The 16223-nt window shown below is 43.1% G+C and overlaps 1 protein-coding gene across 1 annotated transcript; it reads left to right on the top strand.

The window, feature by feature from the left end:
- Positions 1-165: 165 nt before the first annotated feature.
- LOC139639384 (transducin-like enhancer protein 1) lies at positions 166-14378 on the top strand (the record flags this gene model as incomplete). Its single annotated transcript, XM_071513473.1, has 14 exons — positions 166-388; positions 950-966; positions 3378-3491; positions 3890-3943; positions 5576-5725; positions 5931-6069; positions 6616-6815; positions 7502-7578; positions 7980-8229; positions 8580-8827; positions 9656-9803; positions 10300-10450; positions 10870-10946; positions 11525-14378. Coding segments are annotated over 14 exons (1956 nt in total), but the record flags the coding sequence as incomplete, so codon positions are not given.
- Between the last annotated feature and the right edge of the window lie 1845 nt (positions 14379-16223).

Raw genomic sequence — 16223 nt, 5'->3', positions numbered from 1 at the left:
AGTCAGATCAAAATGGCAGAATGTCGTCATCTTATTCATGTCAACATTGTATGAATTCAAATTAACAGTTCTACAGAAAGCCATACATATGTACAGAAACTTTTCTTACATCTCTCTCTATCTCTCTCTCTCTCTCTCTCTCCCATCCAATGTCACCCATTACAGCAGCAGCATCTATCCCATGCCCATGGTGGTGGCGCCCCCGTGCCCCTCACCCCCCACCCCGCGGGCCTCCACCCCTCTCAGCTGGGTGGCTCAGCCGGTCTCCTGGCTCTGTCGGGAGCGCTTGGTGCCATGCCCCCACATCTGCTGGGTAAAGACGGTGGGGATAAGAAGCCCCACCATGCCGGACCGGAGCCCCACCCCTCGGGACCTGAGCACCTGAGAGGTGAGCAAACGCACCCACCAGCACAGCAGCGCCACTTGAGATAAATGGGGGAATCTCCTGAGTGCCTCCTGGAATATGAATGAGGAGGAGATTTCTATGTTGGATGACTTTGACCCTGTTTACACTTTGTTTTAAAATGCGTCTTGGTCGATCGGATCACAAGTGGACAGCGCTAAATAAAAGTGTAAACGACCACCAAGACGCCCAAGACACATTTTAAAACCAAGTGTAAACAGGGTCTCTGTTGAATCAGCAAGTTCCATTTTTCAGTTGGCTTGTCTGGATGAGAGGTGAAAAACTCTAAATCAAAAAAATACAGTTCATCCTTGTACCAATGTCAAAGTCATTGCTTCTACTTTTGCAAGTGATTGGACTAGAATGGGTTGGGCTGGTCCCAACCTTACTGTGTGATATTTGGGTTGTTTATAACGGATACACAGAAATGTACAATGCTTCAGAATTGTAACTTGTTTTTTTTCTTCACATGGTGAATTTGTTCTCTCCTGTTTGACTGACCACCCTACAACCTCAACCTTGTGTGTGTGTTTCCGATGGCGATAGAGCGAGAGCCCGGCACAGTAAGTACTTTCTGTTTCTAAGACTGCAGCCATGTCGCCTGTTTTTCCAAACCAAACTATTTCATTTCTTGCCTTTATTCTGTTCTGTTATAGAAAAGGTCATCTTAGTCCAACCAATCAGTTATCTCACGTCTTTTATTGATAGTATTTTATTGATCCAATCGTGGAGGAAATATTGATCACTGTATACCACAAGTGATACAAAAACATGACAAGACCTATAACCAGTTCTAAAATATGCAGTATGTAAAGAGTCACCACACAGTTTTCCTACACTATAGGAAAAACAAGACTTCCAAAACGGTTCCGTTAAGCTCATTTCTGATTTATATTTAGTAGATATTCTAGGTGAGCTGCACCTGTTGCTGAGGCGGCTCCTCCAGCCTCATTCTTCATTTTAATGGTATTGCTGTCTTTATCCTATTCTTTGCTTCTGCTGACCCAGTTTCCCCTCGGGGATCAATAAAGTTCATCCATGTTATTAATACATAAAGGCACCACACCAATGCACATAAGCTGTTTAATGTTATGTTATCTCTGTTTCACAACCATATGGCCTTAATTCACATGGTTTCAGTGTATATTTTTGACTGTCTATTGCAAAGTATGTGATGTGTGTGTGATTCTGTGTGTGTGTGTGTGTGTTTTTGTGTGTATGAGGAGCTCTAGGGGAGAGGTTTAGCCTGCCTGTTGTTTTGTTCTGCCCTAGATCTGCTCTGAACTGTTAGGCTTCCTTTCTCCTCCAAATGAGCCTTTTAGCATGGTCACACACACGCGCACGCACACACACGCACACACACGCACACACACACACACACACACACACACACACACACTCCTCTCCTCCGGCCCAGCCTGCATTGTTGTGCCTATTTAACACCTCAGTGAGCAGATTACCCCCTCCTCTCTCCATCCTCCTCCCCTCTCCCACCGCCCCTGATCCCGCGCTTAAAGACTCTCATTGTGTTTAATATCACCGCCACCGAGAGGGGAGGGCTTGGGAAAGGGTGGGGGTGGGGGGCAGTCATATGACACTGAGCTTGTGTGTGTGTATGTGTGTGTGTGTGTTAGAGAGAGAGAGAGAGAGAGAGAGAGACCGTGCTAAAAGCGAATAGAGGCGGGACGGAGGGGGGAAATTGCTTATGTTTTGCGGGTCAGTGCTCCTGTGCTCAGCTCACTAAAACCTTTCAATAAGGGGGAGAGAGAGGGAGGGAGAGAGGGAGGGAGGGAGGGAAGGAGGTAGAGGGGAGGGGAGGGGAGGGCGTGAAGGAAGGGGCCTTTGGCAGAATGCAGATTTTCACCCCCCCCCCCCTTCCCCTCCTCCCCCCTCCCTCCTCTCTTGTCACCCTTTCTTCTCCTCCACACTCTCACACCCTCCCTCCATCCTCTGTCCTCTAATCTAATCTCATCCCCTCCCTTCCCCTTTTTCTCACCCCCCTCCTCCTCTACCCTTAGCTATTCCTCCTTCATTTACCCTTTCCCCCCTCAAATCCCAAGCGCTCGCTCGCTCATTCGCTCACTGTGTGTGTGTGTGTGTGTGTGTGTTGGATGCACATTTCATTGACAGGCTGAGACTATAATGGACTCAACATGAAGCTTTAATCCATTAACAATAGGATCCGTTGGTCAGGAGGCCAGAGGGGGGCTGCTGTGTGTGTGTGTGTGTGTGTGTGTGTGTGTGTGTGTGAGTGACAGAGACTGTGTGTGTGTGGAGTCCTGGGACACACAGGGACACAGGAGCGGTGTGTTGTGCAAGTAATACACACACAGTCTGTTACACACTTGCTCATACACACAAGCTTTCACAGTCAATTACACACCGTGCTACACACACACACACACACACACACACACACACACACACACACACACACACACACACACACACACACACACACACACTGCAGCCAATACAGCTTGTCAGAGCCAGGAGAGGGAGCACTGATAGATTTTGAGAGGCACTCAATGTAATCATCAACCTCAGAGGTGTGCGGCTGTGACTGCGGCTGTGGTCAAGTGAGAAAAGAGGTTGCTGTTTGAGTGTTTGTGCTACTTATATTCATGCTGCTGTGCACCATTAACCTATTTGGTAGTAAGAGTTTGTTTTTCTAACCTGCTCTACACATCAGCAGAGTAGCTGTTGTAATAAGTGGTAGATGGATCAGAGAATGTGGGACGCTCATGCAGAATGCATACATGACGAAGTGACACAGGCTCAACTTCAATTGTAGACCAAAGATCATCGCTCCTCCTAAAAACCTTTTTTTTCTTCTTTCTCCTTTTTCCCTGTTTTCTTTCTTTACTACTACTTTCCTTTTCTTTTTTCCTACAATCTCCCTCCTCTCTTCTCTCCTATCTCACCTTCTTCTGTCCTTCTACTTCTCCTCCTCCTCTTTCTTCCTCATCTCCAGAGTAACTCGTTGCTGCCAGACAGTCTTAGGAACTCAGACAAGCGGCGCAATGGACCAGACTTTCCCAACGACACCAAGAAACGCAAAGTGGATGACAAGGACTCCAGCCACTACGTAAGAAATGGTGCCACTGCTTTTGTGTGTGTGTGTGTGTGTGTGTGTGTGTGTGTGGGAGAGCGAGAGAGGGTGCGAGCACATAAGTGAAAGAAATGATTTATGATTTGCAGTTTATTTGCAGTCTTCCATTGTGCACATGCGTCTTTGGGGGTGTGTTTAGATGTACAGATTTACGTTTTACAGAGGGTGAGACATGGTGTGTTTAGAGTGATATTTCAATTTAGTACAACTTTCACTTAACATTCCTTCATAGGTTCCTTTTTTTTAACAGTCCATTTTTGAGGTAATTGAAGGACAAGGACATTTGGGACAAGGGCCTGTTAAAGAAAACTAATGGACTGAAATGAAAAGTACTTTATTGTCTGCTAACTGGTTGTCTGCCTTTGCCTTTGCAGGATAGTGACGGAGAGAAAAGTGACGATAACTTAGTGGTGGACGTCTCAAATGAGGTCAGTGTGGGTGCTGTTCTGTATGTATGTTTGTTGTCCAGTCAAGGCACTAATAACTTAAACGCTTGACTATGTTGCACACTGATATTACGTACTTCCGGAATATATACTTGGACTTATCCAAACCGTGCATTTTTTTGCACGGTCTCTTATAGTTTTATATTATGTACGTTACCTTTATTTTATTTTATTACCTCTTTTCTTTTATTACCTTCCTGTGCTTGAATTTCTTGGCATTGTTCCGCCAATTGCTGCTGTGATACCTGGATTTGCCCCAGGGGATCAATAAAGTGCAATCTTATCTTATCTCTTATCTTAAGTTCAGGTTTCAACTTTATTTGTCCCAGTGGGCAATTGGTTTTGCAGCAAGGGTTAAAAACAACATTACATTGAAACAGACGATTGGGAGGCACTACAGCAGAGTATCGATGCAGAGTTGAGAGACAAACAGTATAATTGTCATCATTATCAACATCAAAACCACCACCGCCATGACTGCCAAACATTATCAAACTATGCCTCCTCTTTACCCCTCCCTAGGGCAGAGCAGGCCACCAGTATTAGGTGCACACAGCTGTGTTCAGCAGAGCCCAAAGTGGGGAGGGGAACAGACTCGTACACTCTCCTGACAGAGCCAAAACACACTCTTGCTGTGTCTGGCTCGGCATGTGACATGCTGATGGAAGTCCTTCAGTGTTTTTGTCAAGGTGCAATAGGTAAAATCACCAAGAATAATATTCAGTGTGTCAGCAGATACTGCTTGTAACCTCTGTGTTACTTGATGAGTAAGCTCACAGGCATTACTTTCATTAGCCCTTGGATGAAACAACAATGACAATTTTTGGGGAAACTCCCTGGGTAAATAGTTGGTGCAATGACACAGAAAGCAGTTCTAGGTCCTTTGTAGTTTACACTGTCTCTGTCTTTAGCAACTGTCGTCAACACATTGGGCCAGGTGAAACCTTATTCCCTGCAAAACGGGTTAAAAATCTAGACTTAAAGTAACCAAACTAGTTGTGAAAACAGCCTCTCTAGTTCATCACCCCAGTGTGCGGGGGCGATGTAGGTAGGTGTAGGTGATAAAATGCATAAAACACTAAACGGTGTACAAAACATAGACAGATATGCAGACAGGTCCACTTGCTGCCAGTTGTTGCATGAGTATGCACCTGCCTACTCTACTCTGTCTCTAATTATTGCAAACAAAAAGCTTGCTTTTGCAGCAGCGTTTGGCTTGGTTAATTTCCAGTACTTCCTGTCTTAACTTAAAAGTGTGAAGATTGGTGAAAATTCCAAGTCACAAAGTTGCGAACTGATTCCTGACAAGTGCTTTTATTGGCCTTTACTGCGGTAGTGTTGTGGTAAAGTTCCCAGTCCTTTCTGTTTCTAAAGGTATGGGATGGTTTTTTTTTTGGTTTTTTTTAATACATGAATTAAAATTACAAGCATCACAATATTTTGTGGGGAATTTCAAATGGAAAAACATGCATCAGTGCAAAAAACATACAATCAAATCTCCTTGAGACTGATATCCAGAAAAAATAACCAAGAGCAGAATATTTTTGTCTATTGTGTACAGGAATTTTGTTCTCAGGTTGATATTAACAATTGAACAATTGACCCCCCTGCCAGGACCCAGCCTCCCCTCGTGGCACACCTCTTCCCTCCCCTAGAGAGAATGGCTTGGATAAGGCCCGTCTCCTCAAGAAAGACCCCTGCAGCCCAGCCTCCACTGCATCATCAGCTAGCTCCTCCTCCCTCAAGTCCAAAGAGATGGCAATGGTATGGATGGATACTTGGATGGACATATAGTTGAATGGATGAATACTTTGATAGATGTCAGTCAATTTTATTCCATTCAGCAGCCTCTCATGTCCATTGATTATAGCTCTCATAGTTATTTATTTATTATTTATTAATTTTTTCCTACTTCAAAAATGGATGATAAATGATAAATCTGATGATAAAGTCTCTCTTTCCATGACAGCGAGACAAGGCAGGTACTCCAGGGCTGAAGTCGAGCACACCCACTCCTAGAGGTGACTCCACCCCTGGGCCCAGCTCCACCCCTGGACTCCGGCCCAGCCTATCAAAACCTCCCTCCATGGAGATGCCACACCCACCTAGTAAGTCTTGTAGAATCTACCATTTGTAAATGAATGATGTGATAGGATGCATTATCTTAGGACTATGTTTTATTTAATCTTGAGATTAAATTTGCCAGAAGTCAGATTGGATGTGCTGTCTACATAACACTCCAGCCTATTGAGGAAAATTCAACATCGCAATTACGCTAGAAGAGCTTTGGATAAACAATGTAGGCCTTTTGGCTTGTTTGCAAAAGAACTCCTGTTGCAAGTCTGAATCATTAACATTTCATGACCTTCCTATATTGTGGGGAAACAATGATGCCAAAGATAAGTCTGAATGCAATCATTCATAGTTTTGGTATTTAATCTCTGTTGCTCATGCTTTAAATCACAGCCAACGTGTGTCATGATTTAAGTGGAGAACAGGTCTGACATCAGAGCTCCAATTGTAAGATATTTAATGCACAAAGACCCAGATCTTGAAAACCTGAAAAAGACACTTTAATGCTGTTTTAGTTAGTTAGTATCAGCTGTTTATCTGTCTCTCCTCCTCCCTCTTCCCTCCTTCCCTCCGCTCCTCAGCTGCAGGTCTGCGGACGCCCCTGGCTGTTCCCGGGCCGTATCCGGGTGCGTTTGGTATGTTGCCCCACGCAGCAGGGATGAATGGGGAGCTGGCAGGTGCAGCCGGGGCTGCGGCCTATGCTGCTGGACTACACAACATGTCACCTCAGATGAGTGCTGCTGCTGCTGCCGCTGTGGCTGCGTACGGCCGCTCACCCATGGTGAGTGGGAATGGGTGTCTTAAGCTTGTGGGCTTTGGTGTGTTTAACCAGGAAAGTGACTTTTCACATCCGTGTGTGTGTGTGTGTATCCGTCTGTCTGTCCAAGTCCCACCCAAAAATAAAGGAAACACCTGCAAAATATCAAAGAATCAACACTGGGCAGATGACTTTATGTAAGACTTTATTTTTGTTTGTTTTGTACATATGACCAGTAGTTGCGTATATTGTGTATTGGAAAGTGTCAATAATTGCACAGCTGCATTTTGCTTTTCTGTGTGAGAATATTTGCACAGTGTGTATGTTGTCGTCCATTACTGTCAATGACCTCATCACTCTATTAGCTCTATTTGCATAGTGTTCATTACACTGTTTAAATAGGTTAAGTAGACTGTGTGTCTGTGTATCTGGGCAACACTTGATAGCAAGTTGGGTTGTGTACTCACCAGTTGCAAGTATGTGTGTAGGGGGGACGGGTTGCAAGTACTGACAGTTCTGCCTGTGTATGTTTACTTACTCCTCTACTTTTCATTCAGAGGGTGTGTGTGCTTGAGTGTGTCTATTTGCTCTGTGCTCATGACTGTTTGTATTCCATTCCACAGGTTGGTATTGACCTGTGTGCATTTTGCCAAAGCCCATAGGTGTGTGTTTGCACTGTGCTCATAACTTGTCTGTGTTCTCTCCTCAAGGTTGGTTTTGACCCCCATCCTCACATGCGAGTCCCTGGAATGCCCCCCAGTCTAACAGGCATCCCCGGAGGCAAACCGTAAGTGTGTGTGCGCGCGGGTGTTTGCATGTCTGTGTGTGTGTTGAGAACTGATATGATGTCATAGCTCTTCTCTGGAAAGAAAATCGTGAAAATGTTTTTCATTCTACTGTTTTCTCTTCCTTTCTTCTCCTTCATTCTCATTTATACCTCAATTTTCCCCAATCTGATCCTTATTTCCTTCTCGTATCTCCTCGCCTCGTCATTCTTTCCCTTTTGCATGTCTCATCTCCCTCCATTTCATCTCCTCTTCCTCCTTTTTCTTTTTTTTTACCTACTCTTCTCTTCCATACCTCTTTCTGTATCCTCTCTCCTCCTCTTTCCTCCTCTCTCTCATCTCCTCACCATCTTCCTCCTCATCTTTAACCTCTCCTCCTCTTCTTCCTCCTCTGTATCATCAGAGCTTACTCCTTCCACGTGGCGGCGGACGGCCAGATGCAGCCAGTGCCCTTCCCACCAGACGCTCTTGTAGGGCCGGGGATCCCTCGCCATGCCCGTCAGATCAACACACTGAACCATGGCGAGGTGGTGTGTGCTGTCACCATCAGTAACCCCACCCGGCACGTTTACACGGGCGGGAAGGGTTGTGTCAAGGTCTGGGACATCAGTCACCCGGGCAACAAGAGCCCCGTGTCGCAGCTTGACTGTCTGGTGAGCGGGGAACGGGGTTGGTGGTTGTGTTTTCGGTAAAAGATATGTCGAGGTGCCAGAGAACATGAATCCTGAGTCACAGCTTGTCTCTTTACTGAGTGGGTGTGTGTGTGTGTGCATCTGTGTGTGTGTCTGTTTATCAGAATTGTTACTAGAATTTCTGCAGTCAAGGTGCATGCCTTCGAAGAGAATAATAAGATACTTGTGCAGTACTGTGTTTGTGTAACCACTCATATTAATCACATGGCATAGCAAATACCAACTGCAGTTATAGATATACTGATATAAAGGTGCAATAATACTGTACTATATGAAATAAGAACGTCAATTTTGTGTGTGTCCCTCATCAGAACCGGGACAACTACATCCGCTCCTGTCGTCTCCTCCCCGATGGTCGGACGCTGATCGTGGGAGGTGAGGCCAGCACGCTGTCAATCTGGGATTTGGCCACGCCCACTCCAAGGATTAAGGCAGAGTTAACATCGTCGGCACCAGCATGCTACGCTCTGGCCATTAGTCCAGACTCCAAGGTCTGCTTCTCTTGCTGCAGTGATGGAAACATTGCAGTCTGGGATTTACACAATCAGACACTGGTTAGGTAAGAGAGAACCTGTTGTGTGTATGGTTCGATTTTACTGTGACAAATATAACATTGGATTTGTTCTCATTTTCAGTGCCACATAAATATGTGGGTCAGGTGAATCGAAACGGTCTCTCTGGCTATCGAAACGGTCTCTCTGGCTACTATGTGGCTTCTCTAACCAACCTGTCACCCACACTATTGACTACCCTGAATTAACAAAACCATCCTAGCCAGCCTAGCCTGGCTGATTTAGCCTTGCTGATTGCTAGTTGGAACATCAATGGTCTTGGTGGAATAAAGAGCAATGCTAGTACGAAAGTGGCTGCTGATGAGCAATGTGATGTCACTCAGAAATTCGACTGCGTCCATTTTGTCTTGCTAAACAAACAAAAGCAGCTGTTGTCAACATTGCCCGGTATGTCTCAGGTCATGCTTGATTGTACTTCCAGTGATTGGATTCTCAAGTCAGACAGTGGTTAGGTAAGAGTAGGGCAAGAAACTAGCAACAGTGGCTGCGAAATCCTAACAATTACCAGCCACATTCATTGTTTCAACGGCCAAAGAGATTTTTAGTAGAATAGGGCCTCTGAATAATGGTTAGTTTCCTGCCAAAGTGGTTTGGTAGAACAGACAAACTTTGTAGCCACAGCCAACAGTTTACCAGAATTTAATGACTTGGATGACCACTACAAACTGTAAAATTGTAGCAAATTTGAACTCGTACTTGGATTAACTCATGTATGCAGAGTGCATACTAACGGCCCGAGAAACCTGATGCCCAGTGTGTATTTGTTTTAACTTTTTTTCTTTAACACAGAATGTATGTATGTGTCTGTCATGCAGGCAGTTCCAGGGCCACACAGATGGAGCCAGCTGTATCGACATCTCCAACGACGGCACCAAGCTGTGGACCGGAGGGCTGGATAACACCGTCCGCTCCTGGGATCTGAGAGAGGGGCGGCAGCTCCAGCAGCACGACTTCACATCACAGGTACACACTCATATCAACACAATATACACACACACACACACACACACACACACACACACACACACACACACACACACACACACACACACACTTCAAAGACACAGCACTCTGAAACTGTTGGGTGCAACTTAACTCTTTAGTTTTCTGTTAACTGTATGAACTAATTTTCTGGTTTTCTCATCCTACCCATGAAACGCAACGATCAGTTTAACAGTTGGTTTCAGACCCATAGTGAAAACAGTTATGCATCCCAAATTCCATATTTTTTGAGCAGTTGTATTAAATGTAGCATCCCTAGTAAGACAAAAGGGTGATTTGAGAAGGAGTGATGGCATACGCTGCTGTGAACAGAAATTATGAAATGCATCCCTTCTTGGCTGTAATTTTCAAGGGAAATTGTGAGGACGAAAATCCCCTTTGTTAAATTTGAACAGACAGCCGACTAGCCCACTGCGGATACCACACCAGTAATATATTCTCTCTCCCCTCTGTCCAGATCTTCTCTCTGGGCTACTGTCCTACAGGAGAGTGGCTCGCTGTGGGAATGGAGAGCAGCAACGTCGAGGTCCTGCATGTCACCAAGCCCGACAAGTACCAGCTTCACCTCCATGAGAGCTGCGTCCTCTCCCTGCAGTTCGCCTACTGCGGTGAGACACTGGCTTCCTTCGCCTCTCTCTGTCTCTCTATCGCATTCATTCTAGTCTACTTGTCACTTTATATTACTTGCTTTGCAGTCTACTAAACGCCGCCTTTCTTCAGCATTAGTCGACTTAAATGTGCTGTTAAGTTTCTGGGACTTTATTATATTCGGCCACTTTTTATCCAGTCATTGTTTCACCTAATTAGAATCATGGCGGGTTTGATGGACATAAATGAAGTCTATTCTAGACGAATAAAGACAGATAAAAAAAATTCAATTACATTTCAGTGTTTGATCATTTCTGCTTATGACTAAAATAATCCTATTGATGTCAGTTTCCTGTTGTGGTCATTGTCTGTCCGCTTGCATTCTCTTAGATTTGACTCAGGTTTCTCATTGCGTGTGTGTGTGCATTTCTCTCCCCAGGTAAATGGTTTGTGAGCACAGGGAAGGACAACCTACTGAACGCATGGAGAACGCCCTATGGAGCCAGCATATTCCAGGTAGGGACAACAGTACAGTACATTTATTCGATACATATATAGCATTACAATTGAAAGAAAGGACAGCTCCAGTATAATGATAATATCCTTCAATTCACTTATGCTGAATGCCATATAATTGTCATGATGCTGTCATCAAAATGAGCATTATTTAGTGTGCAGATAATTCACGACACTCTCAGAAAGGTGGAAAGTTCAACACTGCTGCCACTGGAATGTGCAGTGAAAGGAAGCTTTTAGCACGGAAACACATAGCTCTCTGTCTCATGTACTGAGTCAGTACTTACTTCCATGACAACACTGTCAAACATTTTATGGCAGCTATCTCACCAGGTCAAACAACTATTCATTAATGTTGAGTGGAATGAGAATGCCGATCGTATTCATATATGGTTGTAAAGCCTTTATGTATGTCCTACTCGTAATATCAGTGATATGTTGTAGTAGGTTTGCACTTATCTCAGTCTCCCTTTTAACTAATCTCTGTCTTTCTTTTTGCACTCTTTCTGCCCCTGCTCTTGCTCACCCTCCTTCCCCCCACTTTTGTCTTCCTACTTTATTTCTCTCTCCCTCCACAGTCTAAAGAATCGTCCTCGGTGCTGAGCTGTGACATCTCTGTGGATGACAAGTACATCGTCACTGGTTCGGGGGACAAGAAGGCCACAGTATACGAGGTCATCTACTAATAGAGCGGAGAGAAAGGACAGATTTTTTTTTTCACACACCCAATGTGTTTCCAGAAATTTCCTTGTGGGGCCAGAAATCAAAAAGAAGAGTAACTTTGATGGTACATTTCTTTTTCTATTACATCTACAAAGGAGACACGGAAAGGAGAGGTATATTTTACATGCACATATCCAATGCGTCTGTAGAAATTTCTCCAATAGTAGTTGGAATTACCGGGAGCAGCTGGACGTTAATGGAAGCAGAGAAACTGTGACATTTGGGCATTTCTCTCTACTGCTTTCTAATAAGGACTGCACTGGGATCAGTTATTGGGACCAGACGTTGACTGAACCAAAGGGGCTCTCTATGGTTTTAACTGGGACCAGCTCTTCTGAAGAACTTGTATTGAACATTAGATGTTAAAATACACGCGTGTGTGTGTGTGTGTGTGTGTGTGTGACACGACCAGGGGCAGAGACCCTAGAACGAACGAACGAACCCCAGGGACGAATATGTAAACACATGGAAGATGGAAAGAGAAAAAGAGCTGGACGATAAAGGACAGATCTAATGAGACGGACTAATGGAGAGAGAGAGCGGGAGAGGATTCATGGATGATGAGAACTGTAGAGATAGTGAATGCAAAACATGTTAGTTTTTATTTAGTTCCAGACACAGAATGTTCAGAGCTTGTTGACCTCTCAACTCTGACCCTGACTTTGACCTTGTGACCTCAGCCTGCTGTTTTGATACGCCTACAATGTCTGAATAGTGCTAAGTACATTCACTGTCCTAACAGTAAGTACTATCCACACTAACTGTACACTGTAGTGTTAGTAGCCCTCCTACTGTTTAGCAGATGCACACAGTATGTAAAAAATATCAACATGCTACTTGACTATTTCAACATACTAAATTCAAACCATACTGAAGGCCAAACTCTGACTTGCGTCTAGCATCATGCTATTGTTGACGTCTGTGATCGGTTAGTTTGATCCTCACTCATGAGGCACAGCGCTATGGATCGTATTTTCCCAATTTCTACCCATTCAAATTCCAGCAAAAAACATTTTAAGTACATTGCTTTTGGAGCAAAATTAGCTTACCGAACCAAATAAGCTTTCAGATCAGCAGCTCATACATGGCGTAGTCGAATGTCTGGACAAAGGCTCGACTTCAGTCTGACTGTCCAGAAAAACATGACACTTTTTTGCTCCTTTATCCTTACCTTCTGTTTTTTTTTTTTACCTCCTTCATTCCTTGATGTTCCTGGTTTTAAGACCAATTGAGGGAAACTTGAAAGGAAAAGTTTTTAGATGATATGAATACATCCTTGATTTCCTTGCCATCCTGTATCCCCCTCGCCCCCTCCTCTTTCACTCCTTCATTTCCTTACTCTCTTCTTTCCCCACATAATTTTCACTAGTTTTGAGGTCCTATAATGTGGTATTTTTGAATTTGAGTATTTGAACTCCAGGATTTTGACAAGATGTTGAGACAACGCTAGATCTGTAAGGAAGGAGGGAAGAGGGGAGCAGTAGCATAAGCCATAATCCTTTATGTTGATCCTTCAGTCTTCTAACCTCCGTGATCCTCCCTGTGCAACGCTTTGAGTCATCAGGTACTCACATTATTCTGGTTTCCATTGGCCTTTACTCACTCCACATATCACCCCAAAACATTTCTGTGATTCTTGTGTATTCTGTTGCCAATATTGATTATTGGTCAGATGACTATTTCTTCAGATTAACAATTTTTGATATGGTCTTATTGACATTTTGAAAAGGTCCAGTAATCCTCAGTTGGCCCTGCTGTGAAAAGGCTGTTGAGCCACAGACTGCAGTACTTTTGCTCAACAACATACACACAACCAGGGTTGAGTTCAATTCAGAAAATATGAGATGAATTTGAATGTTATTCAAGATTTAAATTGAATTTGAGTAACTACAATTCACTTGTGAAATTCAAAACAATTCATTTGTTTGCATTTCCCTCCACAGTATGTTCAGCAGTTGAGGTTGTCATGACGTAATGAGCCATTTGAATGGTTTTGAATTTAATTTCTGTTCCCTTCAGTTGAAATCTAAATGGAGTTGTACTTACTGTTTGAAATTCAGTGCTGCTGATTTGAATTTGACTAAGGTAACAGGTTCTGGACTGACCCCAACCCTGCCTTTTATCATTCTTTGATACACATGATGTCTTACTGGCTGGGTGGCTGTTGCTGCACAAGCAGGAACCAGTTCTGCCCTTCAAAAGACTGCATCTTGACAAGTAATTTAGTCTTGTATTGTCTTGAAGTCTTGTTTTTCTTTGAATAAATGAAAGGCTTTTACCAGCATATTCTCAGAAGAAATGGCAATATCTTAAAGTGCATTGCCTTATTTTAGGATATTGTCACTTGTCTCAACTAATATTCTTCCAGCAAGTTAAATTGATTTGAAAAATAGATTTTTTTTTACTTTTTGAAAAAGTTTTTAAGACTAAATGTAAGATTAAGTTACTTGTCAAGATTGGCCTTTATTTCTAGAGGAGCGTAGCGTCAGGTGCAAATGTTTCAGCTTGAGGAGGAAGTCGATGTTAGCCATGTTAAACTCGTTGATTTCATGACCTTGTGGTTAGTTTTTTTTTTTTATCTATTTTTTTGTCTGTCTGTTGAATGTTTGTAAAAATTGTATATATATATTTTTTTTTTTTTCTTACCGTACATGCTTTAGAAATAACAAGAACTGTTTTTTGTACGTCTTTTACATGGAAAAGAAACATCTAACCAGGAAAAACACTAAATGGTCTTAATGCTAGCTAATATAAAATGATTGAACTGTCTAGACAATAAATGTTTTTTTGTAACTGGAGTGGTCTGTGTGACTTCCTTGGGTACAAGAACTTATTAGGGTGTGACTTCTAAAATTATAACAGCATTAATAATTGCGGTGGTAGCTCAGAGCTTGGAGAAGCAGGCTGGTGAAGAGAAGTTCACTAGTTCAAATCCCAGACTAGTTGGGAAAACCTGGATGGGTGAAGTGATTGAAGAGTGTCTAAGCCTTCCTCGTGCAAAATTACAGATTGTAACTCTCAACTTAATCTCACAACTGCTCAGTGGCTGACAGTAGAGGATACTGGTTGTACTGGCTATTGCTGAAAAAGAGCACATGTTGAATCAACCTTCCCTGGGTAAAGATTTACACATGGAAATTTTCATTATCCAATATATCTGCTAAGAATTTGTTTTGTAGTGCTTTTGCTACTCAAAATAACCCATCACCGCTCTGCAGACCAAATCTTCAACTATAATTCTCAGACTCTTGTTCTGAGATGTTTTGTAGAATTGCTCTTACCTTGCAGATGTTTAATGTTCAGTAAATGCACTTAGTAAAACTTAGTAAGGCATTGTGCTAGTTTTTTGCTACATTATTGATGAACTAAAATCAGAAATAATATAAGCGCACAGATATGTCACCTGGGCCTTAGGAGTTCTCAAAGTTTTTGGAACTACAGTGTGTCTCTGTGTGACTGTAGGCCTTATTTATCAAACAACATACTAACTAATGTTTGTAAGGAAGGCAATCCCCTGATTCTTCCTACCAATGAGGAGGCTGGAGGCGGGACAGAGGCTCAGAGGTTAGGACTGTCAACACTCAACAAGAAGGATCTGGCTTTGATTCCCAGCTACAAAGTTTTGAACAGTCAAATTGTATTTTTTGCTTCTGGTGTTGCCTTTCATAATGTTACATCATTCTGATGACTTAACATAGCTAGCTAGCAAGCGCTAATTTGGTAGCATTAATCGATAAACAGAAAAACAAAGTCATTAAATTACCATTTACCCAAATGATGGATGCAGCTCTTCTTTCTTCCTGTAGTAGTGTAGTAGTGTAGTTTATTCCTGTAGTTTTTCAAATCAAAGTTGTAGAGAACTGGGAAGCTTTGAAAAGCTGTAATCAACCTCTTGCCCATTTTGCAGTTGACATGAAACAAAATCACGGCTCATCATTGGCTGTTGACAGTTGATGAACGCAAAAAGTCTGACTTCGGTGACTTGTTGATCATGTTGATCACAGTGTGAATGCAGGGTGAGTGACTGTCTGTCTGTCTATCTATCTGTGTTAGTCCTATGATGGACCGGTAACCTGTTTAGGATGTTTCCCTGTCTTCCACCCAATGCATGCTGGGATAGGCTCCAGCCCCCTGTGACCCTGAGTAGGAATAAGTGGGTAAAGATAATGAATGAATAAGCTGGGTGGGATCTGTTTGCCAACCGAAAAGGGAAAGTACTGGTGTACAGTGTTTTTTTGTTTTTTTTGCCCATTTGGTATTGATATGGAGGTATAGATGCAGCAGAACAGAGCAGCTGTTCAAATCAACTGTGTGTTAAATAACAAAGTCCAATCCCCTGCTTAATACTAACACCCACAACAAACAGACCTCTCCCTCTCTCTTTCTCTCCCTCTCTCTCTCACGATGTAAACTGTAAATCTGATTAATTACTGTGAATATAATTCTTTTTCTATCCCTAACACACACACACATACATACACGCACACACACAGTGGTGTACAGTATTAGGTGATTATGTGGCAATTACAGCAGTCACAGTGACAAAATGAAAGC

This window comes from Centroberyx affinis, unplaced genomic scaffold (genome assembly GCF_046629955.1).
Source record: "Centroberyx affinis isolate AG114_WGS23_722 - 3 ecotype Tasmania unplaced genomic scaffold, CSIRO-AGI_Caff_v1 ptg000281l_1, whole genome shotgun sequence".
Classification (NCBI taxonomy): domain Eukaryota; kingdom Metazoa; phylum Chordata; class Actinopteri; order Beryciformes; family Berycidae; genus Centroberyx; species Centroberyx affinis.
Note: the sequence above shows the minus strand (reverse complement) of the source record. Positions and strands in the feature narration are given on the sequence as shown.